The 18,890-nt window shown below is 46.7% G+C and overlaps 1 protein-coding gene across 2 annotated transcripts in view; it reads right to left on the reverse strand.

Annotated features, from left to right (window-relative positions):
- Nucleotides 1-1,009: 1,009 nt before the first annotated feature.
- Nucleotides 1,010-18,890, reverse strand: part of Slc39a14 (solute carrier family 39 member 14) — a 45,515-nt gene continuing 27,634 nt past the window's right edge. The window contains exons 4-11 of one of the 2 annotated variants that reach the window (XM_048330893.1): nucleotides 15,498-15,768; nucleotides 14,689-14,875; nucleotides 10,699-10,868; nucleotides 7,851-7,970; nucleotides 6,725-6,913; nucleotides 6,288-6,495; nucleotides 5,593-5,777; nucleotides 1,010-4,077 (exon numbers count right to left, since the gene is read on the reverse strand). In XM_048330893.1, the coding sequence (XP_048186850.1) occupies nucleotides 3,931-4,077; nucleotides 5,593-5,777; nucleotides 6,288-6,495; nucleotides 6,725-6,913; nucleotides 7,851-7,970; nucleotides 10,699-10,868; nucleotides 14,689-14,875; nucleotides 15,498-15,761 (1,470 nt within the window). In that variant the 5' untranslated portion in view covers nucleotides 15,762-15,768 and the 3' untranslated portion in view covers nucleotides 1,010-3,930. Of the gene's footprint in view, nucleotides 4,078-5,592; nucleotides 5,778-6,287; nucleotides 6,496-6,724; nucleotides 6,914-7,850; nucleotides 7,971-10,698; nucleotides 10,869-13,238; nucleotides 13,409-14,688; nucleotides 14,876-15,497; nucleotides 15,769-18,890 lie in introns of both variants that reach the window. The other variant, XM_048330892.1, reaches the window with a different exon arrangement.

Below are 18,890 nucleotides of genomic sequence, written 5' to 3' on the forward strand. Positions count from 1 at the left end.
CTCAAGGACTTTCCTGCACAGGCTAGCTTGGAACCTCCGTCCTTAGGCCTCAGCCTCCTGAGTTAGCTAGGATGACAGGTGTGAGCCACAGGGACCTGGCTCCATTTAATATTATTGAGATTTTGTTGTTGTTGTTTTTTTGTGCCCATCTGTAATCCCAGCATCAGGAGATGGATGGGGGCAGGTGTTCCAGGCCAACCTGAGCTACACAGGAAGTTCTAACTGAGAACTAGTTATTTGTAGATCTCAAATGTATATAAGTCATGAGGGTGAATCAATTCTTTTTTTTTTTTTTTTTTTGCCGGTCCTGGGCCTTGAACTCAGGGCCTGAGCACTGTCCCTGGCTTCTTTTTACTCAAGGCTAGCACTCTGCCACTTGAGCCACAGCTCCACTTCTGGCCGTTTTCTATATATGTCTTGCTGGGGAATCGAACCCAGGCTTCATGTATACGAGGCAAGCACTCTTGCCACTGTGCCATATTCCCAGCCCCTGAATGAATTCTTTTACCTGAGCTCTCATTTCTATTGCTCAAGGAAAATAACTTCCTTCAATCTTACAAGTAGGAAACACAAGTTTAGAATTTTAAGCCTCACAAGAGGATAGTAAGAAACACATCTGGCTTAAATGTACTAAGCCAACTCAACAAATTTCAAATAGTGGATTTGAAAATGGAAAAGGGTGATGGAAAACTTTGTTTTTTTTGTTGTTTGGATCTCACAATTCTGTTGTCATACAATGTAAGTGAAGACATTGGCTCCATGAAAAAGAATCTTTTCATTTTCTGCTAATAATCAAATCCCAGGCCTCATGCACCCTACAAGAGTTACATCCCTGGCCCAAAGCTAATCAGTTTTAAAGTGAGCATATTATGCACCTTCCTAAAAGTTCCATAGTCAAAATCTAAGTTAGACCTAGTAAAATAAGCTTTGTAAAGTCAGAAAGACATGATCGCCACCTTGTGTTAAACAGTCTTCATCACACCCAAAGACAACACATTGGACTCTCAAGTTACAGAATATAGCTTTATTTATAGAATCTTACAAATAAAACATTTACAGTCCACATAAGTTAATTTTATTTTCTAATTCTTCCCACAACACCTGAGTTATTTTAAAAAAAATACTGTGATGGAATTGCAGAACTGTAAAGGAAGAAATATGAATAAAAACCTAACCTTTCTTGCAAAAAAAAAAATTACTTTAAAAAAGAAAGCAGATTTCCAGAATATTACTCATCTCTTTTGGAAGAAGACCAAAAATAGACCTTAACCTACCTAAACAGAGAAGCCTTTTAATCCCAAGTTGAAGGACCATTGGAGAATGGTCCACATGGACACTAGACACAAAATACCTTTGGGGACAAGGACAGAGGAGAGCTATGCAGTGAGGTTGAGAAGTAGAACCCTTTCCCTGGCTAAGGGATCCTTGCTTGTTAATAGCAGGCTGGTTCATCTGCAGAGAGAGAGACTGATGGTGTAACACCAGGGGATAAAAGTCCACTGAACAATTCACTGTCTCAAACTTCTAATATGTACTGATCTTAGAACTGCAAATCCACCTTTTAAAAGTAAAAAAAAAAAAAAAAAAAAAGACACTGCCAGGTTTTCAATTCATGGGCAAATCTGTTGCCAATGGCAGCAACCTGCGGACTCAAGTGTGTCTACCCCTCCCCTCCCGAGCTCTGACTGGGGCGGGCCTCTGGGCCGATGCCCTTTCCAGAGGGCTTCCCTTGGAGGCAGTGAAAGCAAAGTTCATGGGTTATTTATTGTAGGTGTGCACAAAACAAAACAAAACAAAAAGGCCACGCACCCTGCCATTTCATGTTGACTGTTCAACTTGTTAAGAGATTTTAAGCTTCTCTCCTAAATGAAAACTCACTAGCTCTTAACTTAGTATTCTACTCCAAGACAAATGGTATTTTAAGGAATGACAGGGAATGCTAATATTAATGTTTTAATACATCAATGTGAGCTGGGTAAAGCAAAACCTTCCAGTCTTTTTTTTTTTTTTTTTTTGTGGTGCTGGGGATAGAACCCAGTATTTCATACATATAAGCACTCTACCACTGAGCTCCAACCCAGCCCCAGAGTGCTATTTTCTGCTGCCTCCTGAAAGTAGTTTGAAAACAAAACAGAAAAGACAAAGAATCATTACAAAACAATAACAATGATATTATAAAAAGTTAGATTCTGACATTCAAGGAATTGATTCTTTGGTAAAACTAGACCCTACCAGGGATCGGTCCTGACATTCATCCTAGACTCTTGATTTAGAAATTTCCTCCTTCCTCAGCTTTGTCTCAAAATCCAAGTCAATAGGCAACATCAAGACAGACACTTAGCAAGTATTACAACCAGTTTGCTCACTCATCTTCACTTGAAGAATATTCCTAGCAGAGGGCTGTTTCCCATGAAGAAAAAAAAAACAACCAACCAAATAGATGCTGCTTTTAATTACTGATGGGAAAGTTGACATTGGCAATGAACTAGTGCTCTTGTCGGTCATGTGAATGAACATGGCCCCTGGGTTGCAACTCTGGGCACCACTAAGAAAGGCTCTGGGGAGAGACTGGCTCCCCAAAGTGGCTAAAGAATCCACATTATCAATATGATAATAATAAATCAATTCACCTAGTGAACCTGGAGTGAGCTCCCCTGGAAGCCAGAGTTCTCGAGAGGGGGAGGGGGGGAAGGAGGGTGCCACAGTGCCCCAGGCTGGAGAGAATTAGAGCAATTCGCATCCAGTACAGGATTCACCCTTTTTCCTTGTATGGAGCAAAGGAGGTAACCTAGCCAGTGCCTTTAAATCCTACTCATAGCAATGGCCATCTGCCACGCCCTAACTCACAAACTTGACCAGAGTCCCTTAGTACTCATACTTTTATTCATGTGATTAGCAAGTCCTGAGTTTTACCTGCATTGATTCCATGTCTGATTATCCTTTGTCATAGGAAAGCACAAACTAGCACATCCCAATTCTGTAATTCAGCTTGCTACTCTAAAGCAGAAGACTTGTCCAGGGCAGGAAGTGTGTGCCATCTCCCCTCTAATACAAACAAATGTGCTCAGAATGTGCTTCGAGCGAGGCAGCTAAAGTCTTAGGGAAACTGGGAAGGGAAGGTGGAAATCACTGCAAGAGCAATTGTTTTCTCATGGATCTCCTGCCTCTCCATTCTGTCAGTGTTAACCAAAAAAGAAGAGGTGACCCAGGAGCTAAACCCCCATATTAACTCTCCCGGCAGTGCTGAGACACCAGGTACTGCACATAAGCAATACCCAGCATCCGGCTGGGAGAAATAAACACTGCAAGACCATTTCCCTCCTCTCTCAGGATGACCCCTGTCTCCCCGCCTGCCCTGCTGATGTGCTCCGACTTTTAGTTCTTTGACAGAAGTCAGAGGCAACTAACAGACTTGGGGAAATGGGAGTGGTTTCTGTCTCTCGAGCATTCTCTGCAGGAACAGAAGAACCTGTTCTCAAAATGAGCCAGCTTGAGGTCCAGAGGGCACTTTTCGATGGATGGGTCCCAGAGTATGAACGCCTGATATTTATAACCAATCTGCGACCACTGGCTCCATTTTTACATTGTAGGGTATGAGATTAAAAAAAATCTCTTGGTACCACTTCGAAGAGAGAGGGAAAGAGTAGCCAGAGAGAAAAGGGAAGCTTGTCCTGCATGTGGCATTCAGGTTCTAGAATCCTTGTGAGAGGAGGGGGCTAGGCATTACCTAGACAATGGTTACCAGGGCAACTTCTTCCTAAGACAGAGTACTTTAAAACAGCTGACACCGGATTGAAGGCCGGCATCCTGGGTCAAGTTCTAATGGAGCTACCTCTTCCAGGTGTTTTGTGGATGCTGAGTCCTGAGGCAGGGGGTGACCAGATGCAGCCCAGGGCCCAATGTGCGATTCCACGGGCGTCCCGCAGGGTCCTACCCGATCTGGATTTGTCCTGAATATATAGTGAGGACCAGCATGATGGTGAAGCCCGTGAGCAGGCCCAGGTTCTGGATGGCAAACGGGATCAGGATGCTGCCCTTCCTCTCGTCCTCCTGGCAGACCTCATTCATCTCAGGGAACTGAGGAAGGACAAACGAAAGATGAGAAATTCGCCTTTTCCACCAGCTAAGTAAGAGGCAATTCAGTTACGGGGTGGTGGTGGTGGTAGTATATTGTATTGCAGTTTGGTTGACAAAATGGGCCGCAACAGTAGCTAGGACTTGAATGTGACAGCATCTCTCTAAGGTGTCTGCTGTGTCGACAGCTGCACAGGTAAAATGCAGCACTGAGTTATAGGTAAGGTTAGTATAGAAGGTGACCTGCTCATTAATATAACTGAAAGAAGAAAGCCTGAAGCCTTGGACATCTAAATGCTGGCTAAAGACAAAAGTCCTCTGATTGAGAAAAGAAAGAACACGTGAAAAAGAGCCAGGCAGCCCAGTTGGCCATCAGTCACCAATCCCAATGTCAGGGAAGAAAACGAATAGAGGACTCACATACACCTTTTATTTGTGCTTAAATAAACCACAAAAACTGGCTTAAAAAGGGGGGGGGGCAGGGATATAGTTTAGTGGTACAGTGTCTATTTCATATGTATAAATCCAATCTCTAGCATAACAAAAACCGCCCCCAAAAACAAATAAACACTTGAAAAAAATCTTTTTACTACCAAATGTCATCATTACCTCTTTGAGTAATTCAGCAATTGTGTAAGAGAATGGGATAACACGGGATTCTAGGCCAAAGGCTGCTAGGCCAATAAGGCCAATGACAAAATGTAAGGCCACAAACACATGGGAGCTATTCATGAGCAAGCTCCCCACAGAGAGGAAAAAGCCTGAACTGACTGCTTCCAGGGGATGTGGCTGGACGGTGAGGCCAGTGCTCTCATCAAAAGGATTATTCTCAAGCCAGGCACCCGTAGCTCATGCCTGTAATCTTGGATACTTGCAGAGAGCTGAGGACTAAAACCCAAAGCAAGTCTGAACAGTGAAACCTGTTGGAGTTATTTTAAGATGAAAAAGTGGGTTGAGGGAGAATGTTAGAGGTGAAGTTGATTGGGATACATTGTATACATGGATAGAAATGTCACAATGAACCCCCCGCCCCAAACATATACCAATTAAAAAAAAAAGACATAGTTACCACCACCCCACCCCCAACCTAATATGTCTTTAAGAACTATTCAATTAAAGCTGGGCACTGGTGGCTCATGCCTATAGTCCTAGCTTCTCAGGAGGCTGAGATCTGAGGATCGCGGTTCAAAGCCTGCCCAGGCAGGAAAGTCCCTGAGACTCTCATCCCCAATTAACCGCCAGAAAACCAGAAGTGGCACTGTGGCTCAAAGGAATAGAGTGCCAGCCTTAAACAAAAGAGCTCAGGGACAGCGCCCAGGCCCTGAGTTCAAGCCCCACCCCCCCCCCCCCCCGCCAAAAAAAACCCAAACCAAAACAACTACTGCATTGTACACCTCAGATAACTAAGTTGTATGATTTTATACAAAGTAGCCAGAGTCCCCTTAGCTGTGGTCCTATCCACACATTCAGTCCTCCAGTCCAGTTCTGCCTACATGACATAGATCACAGTAGACTTACCATATCAGCCAGGGAAATGTACAAGAACATTCCTCCTGCCAGTGCAAAAATCCAGTTGGCAGAGAAGTGGCTGCCGGCCAGGATGCCAAAGGCCAAACCCAAATAGCAGCAGCAGGCAGAGAGGAAGTTGAAGAAGAGAGCCTGCTGGATACTCATGCCCGCGTTGAGCAGGATGACAAAGTCTCCTACGGGGGGGTAAGAAGAGGATGGCTGAGTCGGCACACAGAGAACGTCAAGGAGTCGCACTGCTTCAGCCCTGGATGAAGTCCGGGTAAAAATGAAGACAGCCGCACACTGACAGGAAAGAGGAAGGCACCTCGTCCCCTGCTCGGGGACTGTCTTCATCTGTCACACCGGCCATCTCAATGGCATATTTCCAAAGCAGATGAGCAACTACCAATGGCCCCATTTCTCTTTCGACTGCCAGTCAAAGAGAATGAGCTCTCCCACAAAAGAGGGAGAAAAGTTAATCACAGGCCAACAAATGACAAGACCAGGATCTGATCATGAGTTCAAGTCCTGGTACCAGCACCAAACAAAAACCCTCCAGAATCAACAAAACCTCCACTACTCTCCACACGATGATCTGTACAAGTGTTACAGCGGTTAGATGTGTTTAGCGTGTACTGGGCGGTGAGGGAAAGCACGTGGGCCTGGGGGGAAGGGAGTGGGTACGGTGGAGGACTCACACTTACCCAGCTCATGTGGAAACTCCTCACAGAGAATGGCCACTGAGGTGCTGATGCCTTGAAACACCGACACGGTGAAGGAGGCGCCGATGGCCAGGCCATCGATAAAATTGTGGAGGCCATCGCTGAGCGTGATCATCCAGGCCAGGGTGCCAATGTCAGAGTAACGAACGCCTTTCAGCCAGTAGCAGGCGCTCTGGGATGCCTGCAGATCCTAGGAGAACAGCACATTCCCTGGGCCCCAGACGGTTACAGCGTGGACCCTGTGCCTGTCTCCCTTAGGTCATGACCCTGCTTTTTATTCCCCTGCTCTTGAGAACCCCTTATTATTCTGACCACATTGCTTAGCAATGCCTCCCATCTTGGACTATAAGCGTGTGCCAATCCACCTAGCGGAAGCAGTTATCTCCTAAAAGATCCTCTTGCAGCCGCCAGCCACTGACCTGCACAGAGAGCGAGCCTACAATGACTTTGTCATCCAGGCCAGGGGCCTTGCCATCCAGCTCGCTGTCGCAGTGCTGAGGGATCATGTGGTCCAGATCTCCATTCTGCAGTTTCTCCGTCACACCCTCTTCCTGGTCCTTCTTGGAAGGAAGCGTTTCAGACGTGAAGTGGTTATGTCCATGATGACGCTAGAGGGACAACAGGGAAATGATCAGTGTGATTGTCCCCCAGAACCCCAGCCCAAATGGGCATCTGCTTGGATTGCAAGGATATCCAAGGAAAGTGAAGCAGGCCACACAGGGACCCAGGGTGAGCTTTTATCCATAGCAATGCCAAGCGGGAAGGCAGGGATGTAGTGTTAGTGTATTATGGTAGACCTGCTGGGGGATCATTCAATCCAGTGAAGACGGCCACTGCTCAAAGTGCTCAGAGCCCCACCTCCATAATGGCCATGTCCCTTCAGCTCAGCTACCATTTCAGCACTGATCACATGCCAGGAACTGAAGGCATCTTTCTGGAACTATGTTCTACTGGTCAACATCAGCCTTCTTCTTCTTCTTCTTTTTTTTTTTGGTGTCAATCCTGGGACTTGAACTCAGGACCTGGGCACTATCCCCTAGCTTTTTTATTTGAGGATGAGCGCCCTACCCCCTTGAGCCACAGATCCACTTCTGGATTTTTGGTGGTTAATTTGCCCAGTGTCTCTTTGAATTGCAATAATCATATCTAAGCCTCCAGAGTAGCTGGGATTACAGGGATGAGCCACTGGCTCCCCACAGCCCTTGTACCAGTAACATAATAATGTGATCAAGCCCCTCCTTACCACTAAGATATATATGATATCACATGTATATATCATATAATCTTAGCTCAGGACAAATTACTGCTAAGTAGCAGTAAGACTCGCTGGCCAAAATCTATTTCTAGTCGAACTTCTTCCCCCATGAATATCCTTGCAAGAGCTGCTCCTCACATGGGATGGTCTCATGGCCTCTGTCGTTTCTGATATAACTTGGAGGAAACCATGAACCACTGGTACAGCACCATACTGGGCCCACACACGGTGTTTTCTGTTGAGGCAGGTGGTTTTTCCTAGAAACCCCCTTACAAACAGCTGGGTCTCACCTCATTCTTCGGCTTAAGAAGCATCTTCAAGATCTTCTCTGTGAAAAAGAAAAGGTAGAAGCCCCCAAATACTACCGCAGACTTGGAGACATAATCTTTCTGTATGTTGAGACCAAAAGCCTGTAGACCCAGGAAAACACAATGAGTTTAAGCAAACAAAAAAGCCTTTTGCTGGGTGTCTGTTACCTCCCAACTGTTCCTTGACTCTAGGAAAGGAAAAAGCTGTCCTGTAGCCTGTGATAACTCTGCAGGCTGCCCATTAGCAAAATCTAATCTTGATGTTCCCTGGATGTAATGTCACTATCCTGGCTGTGCTCCCTCTTGCTCATCTTCTGTTGCCAAAGCCATTTAATCTCAGGAAAAGACAGCCCTGGAGATGGTTTTCTTCTTCATATGTGTAGTGACGGGATTACAGGCATGTACAACCATGCCTGGTAGTTCTCTACTTTTATTGGAAACCCTATCTTAATTTCTTTTGGTGTTTAGCTATAAAAACATCCTGTCAGCAAATTCCACTCAGCAGAGGTTACTTGTGTTTGTTTTCAGCTTATCGAGCGTCCCTGGCTGACCTGCCTGTAAACACAATGGGAAGTGGCTTAATTATGCTTTCTAAAAAGGGAAGTTCATTCCCCAGAAAACAGTCAGAACTTCGGTGTCTTCCTGACCACAGACCTCTCAGGGACCACAAACAGAACAGACTATGTCCTGCCAACATCAATCTCGGGGATGCTATGCAGGAATTTGTAGCTATGCTTACTGACAAAGGCTTATAGTTCCCAGATACTCAGGAGTTCAAGGCCAGCCTGGGAAACACAAGGAGAATTTATCTAAAAAACAAAAAACAGCGGCGGGGGTCGGGGGAGGGGGGCGGTGGGAGCAGACACCACTCATCCTAGCCACTCAGGAGGCTGAGATGTGACGATCACAGCTCAAAGTCAGCATGGGCAAGCAAGTCCTTGAGACTCATATCTCCAATAAATTACTCAGAAAAGGCTGGAAGTAAGTAGTGCTGTTGCTCAAGTGGTAGAGTATTAGCCTCAAAGAGGCTCAGGGACAACAGCCAGGCCCTGTGTTTAAGCTCTAGGACCAGAAAAAAAAAATGAGGAAGGGAGTGGTTATTTTGAGTACTTTTTGATAATGTCATTTATTAAGGAGAAGAAAAATAACTCACTGAGAAAAGATGGGAGTGGCAACTGGGAATAATATCCCAAGTTCAATTCTTGAGTTACAGTGCCAAAGTGTCCAGTGACCTGCTTCAGGAAACAGGTTTCTGAAATCACTCCAATCCCAGGACTTAAGAAAGCTGATGCAGAAGGATTGAAAGTTCAAGGCCAGCCTGGGCTTTCTGGCAAGATCTTGTCTCCAGTAAAAATAATTTCTAGTCAGGTGCTCAAGTCTGTAATGCTAGCTACTCAGGAAACTGAGATCTGAGGATCACGGTTCAAAGCCAGCTTGGGCAGGAAAGCCAGTGAGACTGTTAACCAATTAACCATCAGAAGCCCAGAAGTGGCACTGTGGTTCAAAGTGGTAGGGTGCTAACTTGAGCAAAAGAGCCCAGGGACAGCACCCAGGCCCTGAGTTCAAGCCCTACAACCGACAAAAAATAATAATTTCCAAGAAATTATTCTGCTATACTTTGATGATCACCGTCCAGGCTAGTTCTGGGCATAAATGTGAGAACCCATTTTTCTTTTAAAGTAACTAAAGCAAAAAGGGCAAGAGGTGTGGCTAAAGAGCTGCCTGGCTAACATGAGGACTTGAGTTCAAGCCCCAGTTCTTGGGGAGAAAAAATTTCATCACAACCCTCTAGTATTATTTACCAAGAGGCCCACAGGCCAAGTCAAGAAACAACATAGTCAGGCCAGGAGAATAGGAGCATCACAAGGAAAGACACAGTGGAAAGAGGCAACTATCACCTTTCCACATAAAGCCAGGCAGGATGGCAGAATTCAAGAAGCACATTTTGGGTTTCATGGAATCTGGACTTAGCCTGGGATTTGGGGGTGGTTGCGGGGGGGGGGGGTGTCTTATGCATGTCAGAATCATGGGGGGGAAAACATAACTTGTTCTGCAGATTTCTCAAGAGTTGATCCACTCAAAGCACACACAGCATTTTAGAAAATACAATGTATTCTAAGAAGCATGTGGACTCATCTCCTGGCTTTGTCCAGTCCTGCAGACCACCTACAGTGCAATGCCTTGGGCTTATTATAATGAATAGGTCTACTGAAAAGATTACACCAAAGTCGATGATGTATCTCCAAGGCTGGCTATTACACCTTGCAAACACTAGATCCTTTCTCTTCTATGGAAGATTTTCTCAAGGTAAGCAAAAGCTGACTGTTATTTTAGTGATTCCCTTTGCCCCCAAACTCTCTGGTCTTCTTCCTGAGACCCATGGATTCTGTTGATATGTTTTACTTCTCTGTACCAAAGCCTCAAACTAACAGCCATCAAATGACATACCTACACTGCTTCTTTTCATGAATAGTGACAGGACTTTCCAGGTACCAGGTGTTTTGTAAATATTAACTCAGCCAATCCTCACAACATGACCTTGAGGTCAATCCAACTGTTTCTCTATTTTAAAGGAGGAAAGAGAAACAGAGGGAGGTAAATGGCTGGCCCCGACTGTGGGGGCTGGGATTTGAACCTGGCTCTTAACACCGTGTCATGTGGTGTCTCCTAAGTCTTGCCTAAGTCCTAGCTTCACTTTCTAAAAGGAAAGGACCCAGAGCCCCCCTCCCCCCACTGTGTCTCCCATAAATGGAGGGCCTTCCCACTGTGCCTGCCCACAGGGTGCTAGCAGATGGGCGAGCTCCACTGGGAATGCTCTGGCTTGCCATACCTCGGGGATGAGCTGGAAGAGGGCGTTGGAGTAGAGGGTTCCAATCGCCAGAGCTATGAAGTAGAGCAGCAGCCTCTTGTAAAAGGTCTTCTTCATGAAGGGCACCACGCTGGCCCCCATGAGGGAGCAGAGGGAGATGACGGTAACACAGAGGAAACCATATCCCCACACTGCCAGCCCACCCCAGGACAGGGAGCAGGACAACCACCAATTGAGGGAAAGAAGATGGAGAGGCAGGGAGGGAAGGGTGGATGTTGTGGATATTAACGGAGGGGATGAGAGAAAAATCAGAGAGACAAGTAGGGAGGGAGAGAGAAATAGAAAATTTGTTAGTGATTCCAATCTGATGAAATTGTCTTCAATCAGTGCAAGAGAAAAGAGTCTGGGGTGGCCTTGGAACCCTGTGACTACCATCCCTGCTGTGTCTGGTGGCCTGGCGGAGCTGCCAGGCTGTGTGATGGCAGGCAGGGTGAGGTACACCCAGGCCCGTCACGGGCTTTAACGGGTCACAAAAGCAAGAGAGCGCGCTCCCCCGTAGGCTGCTTTTTAACATTTTTACTTTTCCATGTACAATTTGCGTCACGGAGGGTAAAATGTGACACCGCCTGAGGATGGCTTGGTTTGTGTACACTACAACAGAGTCACGTGCAGGGAAGAAGGGACGCAAATCAAATAAGACTCAATGCCTTTGTGAAACTCAGGTTCTGAACTTCTCAGTTCTTTTGGCTTATTTCCATTTGCTTTGTGAGGGATGCGAGGGTAGAGGACAGAGTTCCAAGATCAGCCCACAACACACACACACACACACACACATACACACACACACACACACACACACACACAGAATTTCAAATGTGTTGCCCAGGGTGACACACTCCAGAGCTGGTGTGACACTCCCCTGAGAGCAGGGTGAATCACGTACAATGAATGACAGGAATTTCATTCCAACGGGCAATGAGGATTTTTTTTTCCATTTCAAATCTTTAAAAGATTAATAAGTTCAATTTCTGGAGCTGAAAAAAAATAGCCCAAGATGAGGCCTCCCCAGAGAAGGACTTGCAAGATCCCCGTGGAGCCACAGTAATGGCGCTCGGTAGTTATTCTTAAACCATTTCTTCCTTGAGGATCAGGCGAGGGACGATGACAGCCTGTCGGGCCCCATTGAAGGCTCAGTCTTTTGACTAAGAAGGGATAGGAAGCCACTGACATGGGGTCTTCCTGAAAGGCAGTTTCGCTATGCCAAAAAGGGGGACCAGGTGTCTGCACCACTGTTGCAGTGGCCCTACCTGAAAGGAAAGGTGGGTAGACTGTCACCTTGGGTATTATTTTCATAGCTCCTCAGTGATAACAATTAAAAACAAAATTACCAAACAGTAAAAACAGTGAAGTAAGGGTACCAAGTCACCCTATCGGAAAGAAGGCAAGATGCAAGGCACAAATGATTTGAATTTTCCCTTTTTTGGTTTTTGTATAATTATGCTTCTTTGTTCTCATCAAATTGCCTTTGCTCTACATTAGCTCAGTAAGTTACATATAGCTCCTGTTTAAAAAAAAAAAAAAAAAACCAGGGCTGGGGATATGGCCTAGTGGCAAGAGTGCTTGCCTCGTATACATGAGGCCCTGGGTTCGATTCCCCAGCACCACATATACAGAAAATGGCCAGAAGTGGCGCTGTGGCTCAAGTGGCAGAGTGCTAGCCTTGAGCAAGAAGAAGCCAGGGACAGTGCTCAGGCCCTGAGACCAAGCCCCAGGACTGGCCAAAAAAAAAAAAAAAAAAAAAACCAAACAGGATCCTAGCTACTCAGGAGGCTGAGATCTGAGCATCAAAGTTCAACGCCTGTCTGGGCAGAAAAATTTTTGAGACTCATCTCTAATTAACTAGCAAAAAGCTGAAAATGGAGGTATGGCTCAAGTGGCAGAGTGCCAGCCTTGAGTGAAAAGGCTAGGCAACAGCATTCAGGCCCTGAGTTCAAGCCCTAGTACTGGCACTGGCGCGCCCATGCACGCGCACACACACGTGTGCGCACATACACACAAACACACACTAGGATTCTCACTGTTTAGGCCAGTTCTACACCTAGATTAGTAACCACTTTTCCTTCTGCCTCATTCTAGATGGATAGTCAATGGGGTTCACACCTGAGTACTCCCAGTTTCTTTGGAACAGAAGGTATAGTACTTAGCACCAAAGGCAGGGACAGGCCTGCCAATTTCAGCTTCTCTTTGGAGTCCTACCTATGGGGTCCAGGAATGAGCCAAGCGAGAGGTAGGAATGGGGAGGGGTGTAAATGCTAAAAAGCCTTGCATCTGCCTTCGCCTGAAGAGGCTGGAGGTGCCGAGTGCCTAGGAGTGAGAGAAGGCCCTGAGGTCCACAGTGAAAAGTCATTGGTGGCTCTTGATATGAAGGGTTGGTTCATTTCACAGGTAGTTGTCGGAAATCTAAAAGTATGGGGGGACAGGGAGAGGGGGTCAGCCAGAGGGGGCTCGGCTGTGGCACCCGGGGAAGGAGGTCACGCGCACGCGCGCCTGTTCTACTGCACCTCTGGGATGAGCTGGAAGAGCGCGTTAGAGAACAGCGTTCCAATGGACAGGGCGATGAAATAAGTGAGCACACGGCTGAAAAACGCTTTCTCTGTGCACGGCAGGACGAGAACTCCCAGGAGAGAGGCCAGGTTAATCAGTGAAACACTGAGGAAACCAAAGCCCCACACTGCGGAGGAACAAGAACAGACGAGGGCCTCCATTACTGAGGGCAGCACTCCTGTGGCGCGGCCAGGCCCACGCTGACCTGGGCGCCGGAGGGGGAGCCCAGGCAGACAGTCCCACCAGCCCCTCAGGAAATGGCGGTTGAGGCTAGTGTCTTAGGAGGTGCTATGGAGAAGTCAAGGTTGCTATCTCAAGGAAGCTTTCCATGTAGATGATGAGACTGGGAAACAAACCAATAATGAAGATTAAATACTGGGAATTAAATGTCTGAGAAACAAGGAGACCTAATCATGGCAGCGTGTGCTATGGGGTAGCATTCGTTCTATCTGACTTCAGAAGGGCAGCCGGGGCCCCACTTGTCATATGGTGGTACTAGATGGTAAGGGATAAAGAGGCCAAGGCAGGTCTTCAAGGTTGGTACCCCTGTGGCTTAATGGAACCAAAAAGAGAAGTAGGGCCAGGCACAGGTGGCACATTCCTACAACCCTGGCTACTCAGGAGGCTTAGATGTGAGGAATGCAATTCAAAGCCAGTCAGGGCAGGAAAGTCCATGAGACTCTTATCTCCCATTAACTACCAAAAAGCTAGAAGTAGAACTGTGCCTCAAGTGGTAGAGTGATAACTTTAATCAAAAAAGCTAAGGGACAGTGTTCAGGTCCTGAGTTCAAGCCCCATTACTGGCACAGAAAGAAAGAGAAAGATATTGGGGGAGGCAAGGAGGGAGGCAGGGAGGGGGGGAGGGAGGGAGGGAGGGAGGAAGGAAGGAAGGAAGGAAGGAAGGAAGGAAGGAAGGAAGGAAGGAAGGAAGGAAGGAAGGAAGGGTCAAGCCAGGTACTAGTGTCTCACACCTCTAATTCTAGTGAGACAGGAGACTGAGATCTGAAGATTATGGTTCGAAGCCAGCCTGAGCAGACCAAAAATCCAATATACTCTTGTTGCCAATTAACTACCAAAAGCAGGAAGTGGATGTATGGCTCAAATGGTAGAGTCTCAGGCTCGGATGAATAAGCTAAGGGAGAAATGAGGCCTCAAATTTAAGTCACAGTACTGGCACGTATACACAAAGGAAGGGAGGGAGGGCGGGAGGGAGGGAGGGAGGGAGGGAGGGAAGGAAGGAAGGAAGGAAGGAAGGAAGGAAGGAAGGAAGGAAGGAAGGAAGGAAGGAAGGAAGGAAGGAAGGAAGGTGGGGCCCAAAAATCTAACACCAAGTGATCACCAGGCAGTGTGACCAGGTTCTGGCAATGTGGTAGAGCCATCCGTCCATCATGGCTGACTTACACTTACCTTCAATGGCACTCGGCTTGCCCTCTTCAGTCTGCTCATTCTCCTCATTCTCTTGGTTCTCAGAGGCACAGGCCCGGGAATCCAGCTGCTGGAGAATGGTGGGGCAGAACTCCTGGAACTCACTCTTCCCGATCCGAGACTCTTGGCTGAAATTGTGTGCAGCAAAGAGATCTCTAGAACTGAAACACTGAAATGAGACGGAGGGGCAGAAAGACTCTTAGGAACTAATGGATACGCTGAGCAGCAACCTACTCAACCATCTAGAGATCACAAGGCGAATATGTCCAAACTGCCGGAAATCTGCAGCCTTATCTCTAGATAGGGAAGCAAGTAAGTCTTCAAACTTGAAAAACATGCAGGGAAGCTCCGTGTGCTGAGCATACCCATCTATGAGTAGTTGCAGGGCAACACAAGAGCCAAAAGACCTCTGGTTCTCTGGGTTCTGGAACTGGTACTCCAGAAATTCTCATGGGACCTTGAGGATAATTCCTCCTGCCACAGGATGGAGTATAATAAGAGTTCACTTGCCTCAGCCTCCTAGCAGATTCAAGTGACCCAAGTACAACTCCAAAGAATAATATTTTGAGGGGTGCTGAGAACCCTCGTTCATGGCTTCCTTCAATAAGGGTTTCAAAAAGCCATGCTGGATATCTTGACTACACTGACCCTGATGGATGGAACGATCAAATGGCCAGGCTGCTGTCACTAAGACCTGCCGCCTCAGCTTACCAAGCAGCTCAGCTACCCTGCCCTGATCAGAGAGGGCACTGAGAGGCCAGGAATGGTACTGGCCCAGAGGGAGGCCTTACCGTTGACAAGTTCCTGTGTCCCTGCTCAGGCTGGGTGGCATTCTCCCGGCCTACTCCCACACCCAGGCGGGTGAGTAGTTTCTTCAGCTGCGGTAGGGTGAGGCTGCCATTCTCACCACAGCGCTGCATGAGGTCCTCCAGGAAGGAGGCAGTGCTGACCAGGGGCACTGCCTCAGAAGAGGCCTGAGTCTGCAGAGCAGGTCTCCACAGGGTAAGCAAGGCCAGCAGGAAGCAGCCAGGAAGGGCTGGACACAGAAGCTTCATGGTGAGCTGATGCACCTACAAGAGAACAAAGCCACGTAGAGGCAAGGTCTTTTTCTCTTCCTGTCTGCTAAGAACTACAGACCCTCCAGCCCCATGCCAAGTACAGGGCACCCTCCTACCTCCTCCTCCTCCCAGCCTGAGAAAAAAGCTTCCTTTAAAGGGATAGAAGGACAATTAAGAAAATGGGAAAATTCAAAGTTTGGCTAAATTTCGAAGTTAAAAAAAAATTGAGGGAGGATGCAAATAGCTCACGTCTATAATCCTAGCTACTCAAGGGGCTGAGATCTGAAAACAGGGGTTCAGGATTAGCCTGAGTAGACAAATCTACCAAGAGACTCTTACCTCCAATTAACCAGCAAAATGCTGGTGCTGGAGGCATGGCTCAAGTGCCTGAATGCCAGCTAGGAGGGGAAAAAAACCAAGCCAGAGTCCAAGCCATTGTATTGGCTCAAAAGATGAATAAAGTAATTTAGCTAAAAGGGAACACACATTTAAAACTTGGCTCAAAGCAAGTGCTGTGGTGTACACCTATAATCTTAGCACTCAGAAGGATGAACACGAGGAGTTAAAGGCCAGCTACATATCTGTCTCACTCAACCCCTCCAAACTTGGCCTGTGCTATTTTACACTTATCAAAACAGTAAAATAGATTTTTACCTTGGAGATAGGAATGTGGCTCAGTGAGTACTTGCCTAGCATGCATGAGGCCCAGGTTCAATCCTGTTGCTACAAATAGCTTGGGATGTTGGGGTGTTAGGAATGAATAAAGATAACCAACTTGAAGGGACAGCGAGGCACAGCTTACTTTTGCAGAAAGGTATGCCACGGGCCACAATGCTAGCAAGCAAGCACATAGAGCGAGCAGGCTGCTCACTTTTTACCCCTAACCCAGCAGGCCCTGCCCCTCTGTTCACATTGGCTGAGCTCAAGTTCACAATCTACAAAAGGATGTGGCTTAATCAGAAGACATGAAACTAAAATTCAAGGAGCTTCTAACAGGATATCGTAATTAAAGTATTTAGGAAAAGGATGTATGTAACTAAAATGTAATTAATAAGGGCCAAGCCACCTGTTCAAAGCAGGAATCCTTCAGAAAATTAATTCTCAAGAAAAAGGAAGCAAACTACTTTGATAGAAAAGACACTTTTCTTACAAATCCTCAGCACTATAAATAAAATTAAAGTATAAAGTATTACCTCATGTTCCCAAAACTGACTAAATAATAATGTACAGTCAGTGGCTATAAAAAGAAAGGGAGGGCCGGGAGTATGGCCTAGTGGTAGAGTACTTGCCTAGCATGCATGAAGGCCCGAGTTCGATTCCTCAGCACCACAAATATTGAAAAAGCCAGAAGTGAAGCTGTGGCTCAAGTGGTAGAGTGCTCTAGCCTTGAGCAAAAAGAAGCCAGGGACAGTGCTCAGGCCTGGAGTCTAAGCCCCTGGATTGGGGGGGGGGGGGAGGGGGAAAGAATGGGACCCTTTGAAAAATTATGTGATTAAAATAAATCCTTTGAAAGTATTGCTTTACTTCTAGAACCTACCCTGATTGAAGTAATGGAAAAAGAAAAAGGCTATCTACCACAAGATGTGCTAAGTTAAGTAAATTCTGTCAGTTTGATGGAATAACATACAGCTGTAAAAATGCCATGAATATAATGTTAAGTAAAAACATAGAATTAAATTGCAGAGTAAAGAACAAATAACAGAAAAAAAAATGAGACCTTGAGGTGGCATGGCTAGCAATGACTTTTCTTCTGTTAATCATTTTCCTTGGTAGAGTCATAACTTAATTAGTGACATAAGCAAACAGCTGCAGGGAAATGAGCCTCTCTGCTCCAGCCCAGGAAGAACTCAATCTCTGTAGCAGTTTCCTGCCCTGAAACTCGGCACTCTGCACCCTTCCCCTCAGTGTGTCCCTCCGCCTCTGAGTCTTTGCTTCTGTCAGAGAAACAAGATCTGAGTTGCTAAGAACCCTGAGTCACTGGAACCCCTGGCCCTACCACTCTGGAGCAATGTATTCAATTTGGGTAAGTTATTTCATCAGAGACAACACAAAGTGACCTAGTACAGCCATGCAGCTTGCCATGGCTGTTACCATTGGACAGACCCTGCTCGAGTTCCCACACTGCTGCTTCCGACACGTAGAAATAGCAGTGGGCAAGTGATGCAGTGTCTCCCACCTCGCTTTTTTAATCCATGACAACACTGCATCCATGACACTGGATTATCAGGCAGATTGACGGGCTTACGCCATGGCCGGGCTCTTGCTGCACACCTGAACGGGTGCCCTCAGCATGGATGGTGGATGGACTGGGGAACTTAAAAAATGATGGCTTGTAAAAGTCATCATCAGAGACTCAAAACTCTGAAATTTAAACCAAAGCTAAAAATTATGGTAAGTCAGGCAAGAACGACTAACTGGGTGCTAGAAGATTACACCTGTCATCCTAGCTACTCAGAAAGCAGAGGTTTGAGGGTGATGGTTTGAAGCCAGGTTGGGCGTAAAGTCTGTGAGACTGAATCTCCTATTAACCAACAAAAAATGCTGATGAGAAGCTGGCTCAAGTTGTAGAATGCCAACCATGAGTGAAAAATTTGAGAGAGCAAGGTTCCGAGTTCAAGTTCTAGTACCTATACGAGAGAGAGAGAGAGAGAGAGAGAGAGAGAGAGAGAGAGAGAGAGAGAGAGAGAGAGAGAAGACTAAAACTCATCGCTCAAACAAAGCAGTTCTTTACCCAGCCAGTTTTGAATGGCCAACAACAAGTAGTATGCTAGCAAACTGGGGGCAGGCATGGGCTCAGGAATGTGGAGGTAAAAGATGATGGGCTGCCGGGCTAGGTCCACCTCCCCTGGCACGGGGATGCCAGGCTTACTCTATTCTCTATGCTCCCTTTCTCACCCTCTCCTCTGGTCACCCGACCCGCAGGCAAGGCCAGGGTGGAGTGGGGGGCTAGGGAAGACCTCAGGTGCACGTGGCCAAACGAGATCCCTTTTCCTCCCTCCTTACCCACGAAGGAAGCCAGGCTTCCGAGGAGTTTCAGAGACAGCTTCAAGAGCAAATCTGATTTAATAAGGGAGTGGCTAACAGCTAATATAGTAATGGTGACGAGAAAAGGGGTGATCTACCAAG

The sequence above is a fragment of the Perognathus longimembris genome, chromosome 21, assembly GCF_023159225.1.
Source record: "Perognathus longimembris pacificus isolate PPM17 chromosome 21, ASM2315922v1, whole genome shotgun sequence".
Classification (NCBI taxonomy): domain Eukaryota; kingdom Metazoa; phylum Chordata; class Mammalia; order Rodentia; family Heteromyidae; genus Perognathus; species Perognathus longimembris.